Source organism: Gossypium arboreum, chromosome 5, assembly GCF_025698485.1.
Source record: "Gossypium arboreum isolate Shixiya-1 chromosome 5, ASM2569848v2, whole genome shotgun sequence".
Classification (NCBI taxonomy): Eukaryota; Viridiplantae; Streptophyta; class Magnoliopsida; order Malvales; family Malvaceae; genus Gossypium; species Gossypium arboreum.
Genome location: NC_069074.1, coordinates 87856654 through 87864887, shown reverse-complemented (window position 1 = coordinate 87864887; position 8234 = coordinate 87856654). Strand labels below are relative to the sequence as shown.

At 32.7% G+C, this 8234-nt stretch overlaps 1 protein-coding gene across 2 annotated transcripts; it reads right to left on the bottom strand.

Moving 5' to 3' along the window:
• Positions 1-1552: 1552 nt before the first annotated feature.
• LOC108453794 (ADP-ribosylation factor GTPase-activating protein AGD5-like) lies at positions 1553-5944 on the bottom strand. Of its 2 annotated transcripts, none has more exons than XM_017752096.2 (11): positions 5628-5944; positions 4771-4829; positions 4517-4607; positions 4046-4100; positions 3845-3935; positions 3510-3744; positions 2982-3177; positions 2654-2832; positions 2250-2477; positions 2106-2161; positions 1553-1943 (listed from the first exon to the last, which is right to left on the bottom strand). In XM_017752096.2, exons 1-11 carry the CDS (start codon positions 5676-5678, stop codon positions 1784-1786), a joined length of 1401 nt encoding a protein of 466 aa, XP_017607585.1. In that variant the 5' UTR covers positions 5679-5944; the 3' UTR covers positions 1553-1783. The 2 variants fall into 2 exon arrangements, with proteins under 2 accessions (XP_017607585.1, XP_017607586.1); XM_017752097.2 differs by having other exon boundaries at positions 2982-3162.
• Positions 5945-8234: the final 2290 nt, after the last annotated feature.

Genomic DNA, 8234 nt, shown 5'->3' with positions numbered 1-8234 from the left:
TAATGAAAACTATAATATTTTGGGCTCAAATATTGTCATGTGTATATATTTTTCTAGAGTTTATATAAAAATATAAAAGATAAAAATACCAAAAATAATAGATTTTGATAATTTCATAGATAGTCTCAATTAATAGGTTACACATATTCAATCAAATTCTTAAATATTAAACTAAATTATTACACACCCACGGTGTTGGCGAATTTTTTTCGAAACAAATATATTTATAAAAAATTAGATAAAAATAAATAAAATTTTGGTTGAATTGGTAAAGTTGAAATGTTAAAATTATGAGATCTTTGGTTCAAATCCTATTGTGTTATTTTTAAAAATTTTATATAACTTATTTATTATTTTATAAAATGATTTGATTAGATATTTGGTACGTTGATACTAGTGTTTAAAAGGACCAAGAAAGAGAAGATGGTGATGACAAAGAAGTCGGTTCACTTGTTATAGGCATAGAGCCAGAGTAAAGCTAAGAAGGAAGTTGGAGAGGAAAAGGCAATAATGAGAGGAGACTGTAGAGTGCTAAGGCTTAAGGGAGTAAAAATGGGAAAAATATTATTTATCTATCGTGTGTTGTGTGTTGAGGTATATATAGAAGAAAGGTCCCAATGCCTAACAGTATCATGTCACCGACAATAAAAATGGTGGCCTGCATATGTGGTCCATCAAGTGGTAAGTCCACTATATATCTATGGTTAAGCCTTAATTGTTCTTTCTTAAAGATGAGAGTGTACCACTAATAACAGATGACATGATGACGGATCCCATGCGAGCAGTATAAAACATAGTGGTGGCTAATCTTTGGGTCACCAATTGGATGGTGATATGTGGGTACATCTTAGACCACTTCTTGAACTGCCAGTCTATGAGTGCCTTTTAAATCGGGATAGAGGTTTTGACATTATATTTTGTTAAATGAGTTAAGACTGCAATTGATGGATGCTCAACCAATCACCTAACACAGGGTATACATAAATAATGGAGTAGATGTGTAATAACTAGAGACTTCTTTACAAAGTAGGACAAGAAGCATCCTATTGCATTCAAAGTGCCGTCCAATCATAACATTACTCCTCACGCTACTCATGTATGACTCGATTGTATGTTTGATGAATGAATTAAGCGAGCTCCACATTTTTTTTTTCTTTCAAAAAAGTTCAAAAAAAAAAAAGTCCAAAAAGTCAAAATTTGAATTTTGGTATTTTAATTTAACATAAATTTTTTTAAAGTCCACATGTCAATCAAATGTTTAAAGGTGGTTTTTAAATAAAAAAATCAAACTAAATCCAATAAAAAATTTACATATCAAATGAAAGCTAAAAGATGTTTTCTGAAAACAAATATCAACACGTTAAGGACTAACTAATAACATATTACAAAGTAAGAGGACCAAATTATTCCAATTCCTTTACAGGGATTAAATCCAAGTTCTAGCATAATAGAGGGACCAAAAACATAATTTGACTAATCAGCTACCATATCTAACCGTGCAAAAAGAACATAATAATGTTGTTAAAAGAAACCATGTTTTGAGCAAGACTGATTAAATCCAATTCAACCTAAACTATCTTTTATTAAAGTATTGGCATATAAATCTACTCATACATCACTCAAATTTGAAAAGAAAAACAAAAATAACTGAAACTGCATCTACACATAGTTTACAATCAAATCCCCTGTAAAAACCCTTCCAAACCTCTAAATTCCTGTGAAAATAACTTTTTGGGTATTGTAATTATGACAAAGCCATTGATCATCGGAAACCAGACCTGGATCAGTGTTTTGTGAACATCCCTTGCGTCAATGATGAAAAATCGTAATCGTTACCTGTTTGCGAAGGATTTGGGGACGGAGCTGGGGAAGCTGATTGAGGCTTGCTTGCTCCGGTCGTTGCAACACCATTTGATGGGGCAACTTGTCCCAATCCATAAAAGCTACAAGAAATGACATAACCAGTAGTACCTTAGGAGAATGGAACAACTTATGACTTATGAATGAAATTACTAATCTAACAAATAGTTATTTATGGGACAAACTCGTGACAAGGCCGACGGTATTAAAGGAGACAACTGAGAACAAAGAGATTAAATATGTACCTGGATGATGGATACGCAGATGAGTTCGCCGTTTGCGTCTGTCCCATATTCATAGCCTAATGCAATGTAAAAGAAGTACTCCACATGAGAAACTTGTTAGATAGACTTGTTTTAAAGCAATTGTAACTATGTGATGGAGTCTACCTGCATAAGTTTCTGCAGATCAGCCTGCCCAGCAACGGGCATCATCATTCCAGGGAATTGGTAGCCAATGTTTGGCCAAGCTTGAGAGGGTATGTTTGTGCCGTTAGATGGAGGCTGTTGAGCATTTCCAGGAGCAGATTTAGCTGCAGCAGCCATGAGAAGGGACTGTTGTTGTGCTAGCATAGCTAGTTGTTGTTGATGCATAGCAAAAGGTGACACCATATTGGACTGTAATTGATTGAAACCATCACATCAACAAAATTGTACCCAACAAAGAAAAAAAAAGGATCAGAGATAAACGCAAAGTCATGCTTATCAATTAGCTCTAACCTGAAAATGATCAATTAATATAAGTTCTACACCAAGGACTCCTAAGACCCAAGTAAATGCTGTTGAAGATATACCTTTTCAAAGAGGCTCATAATATCATTTTTAACATCTTTTTGAGGCTTCTCTGGGACTTGGTTGGTTGTTAATGGAGGTAAATCACTAAATAAATCCTCAATTCCACTAGTAGACTTGGTATTACTTTCAGCAGGTTTTGGTGGATTGGGCTTGTCAGTTGTGGAGGCCCCTCCAGCAGCTACAGAATAGCATATGTCAAAATCAAGAGAAATTATAAAATGCTCTAACCATTTCTCAGGAGGCTAGTACTAGGTAAAAATACCATTAACAAGATGATAATGAAAAAACGTCAATGAACAAAAGTTATTGAGAAATGTCAGGACATACACTGGAAGCCTGCCCAATCATCAGTAGAAGTTGCCTCAGAACCATTCTCACTTGGACCATCATCCAAGGACAGCATGTTGAAAAGGTCTGTAGCATAATCGACTTTAGGAGCGATGGCTACGGGAGCAGTCTCTACAGCTGGCTTTGTTGCCTCAGCTGGTGCAACAACTGGTTCAGGCTTCTGTACGGGTGTAACCTATTCGATCAACACATTATGTGATATGAACATTTAAATAATAATAATAAATAAAAGTGGTCAACTACTGGAATAGAATCCTATACACTAGTAAGCAAGAAAGTAAGTTCAACCATGTACAAAACAGATTGAAGACTTTAGTTCAAATTGATATTATTTATTTGCTAATTTTGCAAGTGATAAACTTTCTTTCCATATGGCATTTGTCTCATACTTCTTCATTCTAATGCTAATATCTCTAGGTATCCATGTAAATGCATCAAGAGAAAAGCGGATGATTGATTTTCTGGAAAGAATTAGAAACAAAAGCAGATACATAAAGAACTTAGTACCTGATCAGGTCCCTTAGGAGGAACAGGAAGACTAACTCTTGTTGCAGGAAGATTCTCTTTCTGACCAAGTGCTTGCTTGTTCCTCCTTTCCTCAAATGAATTCTCGGAATTACTAATGTGCCCATTACCACTTGTTTCAGTAGGTCTCTGCCAATGTGAGGGAGCCCTTTCGTCCAACCTTCTAGGAGGTGATTTGGATTTTCCATCTCTAGGAACCCATCTTTTTTCCTCATACCTACAATATACAACAACAATTAATATAATACAAAAAAAAAAAACCCTCACTTAAGCTAAAATAGGTTAATGGTGGATACAGAAAACTCCATGATACATACTTTGCACGGATGAAGTTCTCAATTCCAACTCTATCATAATTAGGGGGTAACTCGGCTTCCCAGTAACTGTTTGCCTTTTCATTCCCCATTGCTGCATGATAAACATTAATCATTGCCATAATTTGTAGGCTCTTATCATCTTATCATTAAAACCATCACCGATCATAATAATGCAAATTCATGACCTAACAAATAACTTACATTGAATAAAAGCAACCTGCTCAGGAAGCCATGTGTCTAGTGTAGCAGATCGAACCTGAAGCAAGAGCCAGTAAGATGCAGGTATACAATTGGGAAAGATAAACTGGGTTTCACTAATCATAAAACCAAAATTTAATAACCAGTAACATAGAAAAAGAAACGTGCTCAAGCACTATAAGGTAAAAGGTTTTTTAGGATCACAGTTAGCATCGGAGACAATTGGATGACTGTAGGATCACCTACACATTGAGGAGGAAAAAGGAAGATGAAATCTTAGGTAGCACAAAACAAGAGCAATCCCAACATCTGAGTGAGCCAAATCCATACCCATAATGGGAAAAAGGTTTAGAATTAGTTATCATGAAAATATGTGAATGAAGTACAACAGTTGTGGCAGCAGCAGCAGCAACTCGATAAACTTTCTCAAACAGGAAGAGATTAAAGTATATATTCTAGAGATAAGAAAAGCACCTTCGATATGTGTACCCCGAGACTTCTGTGGATCCCAGAACATTGCATGCATATAAAGATACCTAAATTCACACTTGCCCATCTCGGACCTCTGAAGAGAAAGGAAGCAATTATTAGCACTATGATATGAATGAAGTTATCATTAATCCAATGACAGAATCTATAACAATTTAAATTGTATTGAAACAATTTATATATTAGTTTTTGCTATTATGATATCCACATCATCTCTCTAGATTTTTCTTGATACATACTTGGCTTTGCAGTCGGCGCATTCCCTATTCTCCGGCAATTTAAGAAGACCTTCAATAATCTGCATGTGAAGAGGTAAAAAAAAATAAGAACTTTATCAGACTGGCGGAATATCAAAATCAACAAAATTACAAACATGAACAAGAATCATTAATTAGATGAACCTATTATATCAAATAGATTAACATACAAGCACAATAACCTAAAGCTCCAGGCAAGAATTATACGTTTACAATAGAAAATGGAGGAAATTAACACCCTCGACCACCTAAAGCATATGCTCTGATGCCACATGGGAAGATTGCGTAAATTTGTTCCTATGGTCCAAAAATCAACCTTTCAAAAATTCTCAAATATATGAACAAATAAATCATAATCGCCAAACTTGACAAGGATCTTAAAAAAGGAAAGGCATAATTAGGCAATAGAACTTGAAACTCATAGAGAAAACTGATTGAGGAAAACTGAGTTTAGTTCTCCGAAATAGTAAGAAGCTATTTAAAATCCAATTTTTAGCTGACGAAATTCTATTAATCTCGATGAAATCTACCGGCTCGATCTATCTAAACCGATCTTAATATAATAACAATTTTACATTAAAAACCATTTATTCATATGGAAAGATTCCTAAAATGAGTTCATATTCGCTATTCGACATTCGATTCGATCAAATCCATTAACAAAAGCTGAAATTTAAATCAAACAACCAAAAATCGAAGAGAAATTTCAAAAAAAAATGTGAAAAGCAGCAAAAATTGATATAATAAACACAGATCAAATAAAAAAAAGTTGAAAACACGAGGGAGCTACTAGGAATTACGATAAAACAAGGTCAAAATGGTGAATTTTGAAGAATAACCTTTCGGTGTCTGGCGTTGAGCTCCTTGGTAACGCTGGCCTTCTCGTTCATGTTTAAGAAATGAAAAGGAATCTACGGCGACCGAGAAAGAGAGATCGGAGCTGATGCCGAAGACGACGAGAACAACGCCGGCGACGACGCCGACGAGGAAGAAGAAGAAGAAAGGGTAATTTCAAAAGAAAGCCAAGGTCAATTCGGTCTTTTCGTTGCCTCTCTTTCTCTCTTCTTTCCCCCTCCTTATGTTCTCTTTTCTCTCTCTCTCTCTGATTTTTATGCCACTAGAGATGGAAAATATGAGAAAAATAAATAAATAAATAATCATCTCGCCCTATTCTAATTTTATTAGAAAAATAATAAATTATTCCATATTTTTCAAAAAGATATTTTTAAAATGATTATATATAATAAAAATTGATTTAATGAATTGAAAATCATAAATGAAATTATTGGTTTTATTTAATAATAACAATATATTCATAAAGAAAAGATTCAAAAACTATTTTATATATTGAAATAAAACAAGTTAAAACCACTCCTTAAAAATTTATCTTTATTAAAAAAATTAATCAGTTGTGTAAGTCTTCGAATCTTATCATATATTGTTGTCTTGTATGAGTTTTGGTTTAATAGTCAATTTTAGTCATAAATGAGAGGATAATGTACTTTAGCGTTCTTGAACTCACGTCCTCTTACAATTGCAACAATGTCCATACCAATCGAGTTACGATTAAACAATTCCCAATCATGATCCTTGTGGATCGAATCATCCATATAATATACAAAAAGAAACTCTAGATATTTGATATATTTCTCTTCGAATGAGATCTCAATTCTAGTGATGGTTTCATTAGATATCTTACAACTAAAATCCCTCTTTTTTCCGATCCAATTATTCCACCACTGCGAACCCCGGTTAAATTCAGGCACGATACACTTTTTAGTTATTGGGAGAACCCAAATACTCTTTTTCGAATCTAGGAAACAACTCTCAGAGATTTTTTTTCCCTTTTGAAAGATATAGGAGCGAAACAATCAACCTATTGATATTAGAAAACCTAAAAGATTCTTCTAATGTATCATTTCTGGGTCCAATGGAATTCATAAGTATAGGAAGAAACCCTGTGAAATTGAGATTTTTCTTTTCGACCATATTTCGATTTTTAATATGATATATAAGGACCGCTACTACAAATAGTACTACACCCTTGATCGTGAAAAATCAATTGCTTGTTCAACCTTGTGAATTGCGTGAAAGTAGGATACTCCAAATTCGGGGTCCAAGAGTTTTATAAAACGTTTTTGGTGGAAAAAAAGAGTGAATGAAAGATTTCACTGAATTGAATTGGGCCCATGAATCTAAGAAATAGTGAGAATTCTTAATCTCTCTCAATTCGAAAATCTAGGAGACTTAATCGACATCTCTTTCTAAAACTACTAAATATACATTTTTACATAAATATTTTATATATTTTATTATTTAATTAATTTAAAAATATGTTAAAGGTACTTCTTAATAAAATCTTATATTATATTAATTTTCCAAAAAATAATATTCATTTTGGGAAAAAATTAATAACTAACACTTTAGGTTAAGGTTAGGTTGAGTTGGTACTCATTCTAATTATGAAATATATTAAAATATTATTTTTAATTTTTAAATAATATTTCTCAATTACAATAATGTATTGAAAATAATTTTTATAGTGATGAAATAGTTTATAACATTAAAATGATACTATGAGAAGATGGATTGAAATTATTAAATAAATACTTTAAAATTATATATTTGGAAGTAAAAAGGAAGGAGGAGAAGAAGATGAAGTTGATTGCCAAGTAGATATGGGAAGAGGTTTTTGAGCTGGCCATGTGATAGCCAACATTTTAATTTTGTAATTATGGCCTCACAATTAAGAAATCATTAGCCATTGAGTTCTTTTAATCAATAAATTATACATTGTCTTTTCTTTTTCTTTTTCTTTCTCAACAAAAGATATAGAAAAATTAGGTTTTAAATTTAAATTTTTTAACAATACATCGTATCTATTTTTTTGATAGAATGTTTAAAATTATTTGTAGCCTATTTTCAACCCATAGTTAAGATGATAATGCACTTTGGTGCACTCGAACTAAAGGTGCTCTTGGGCTAGGTCGGGTTGATCTAAACATGATTTAAACATATTTTATGTTTGTCCAAGCTCGGCCTAACCCGAAATTTGGGTCTAAAATTTTGTCTAAACCCGTCCATATTTGTAAAAGACTAATCCAAATCCATTTTAGGTCTGCTCATATTATTATTTTTTTAATATTTAATAATTTTATACATTTTTTATTTATTGAAAATTTTATATAGTCATATCTTGACATTAAAATAGAATTATATATTTAGTATAAGTTTATTTTTAATGTATTCTAAATTACATAATATATAAAAATAATATAATATCAAGTATTAAAAACTTAAAACGGATTGGGCCGGGACATTCAAGGCCCGAGCTGAACCCATATTTTAAATATGCCTATTTTTTTCTTCAAACCTATTTTTCAAGCCTAATAGTTTTGCCCAAACCCTTCCAAATTTTAGGTGGGCCTTTGGGCGAGTAACCCGAC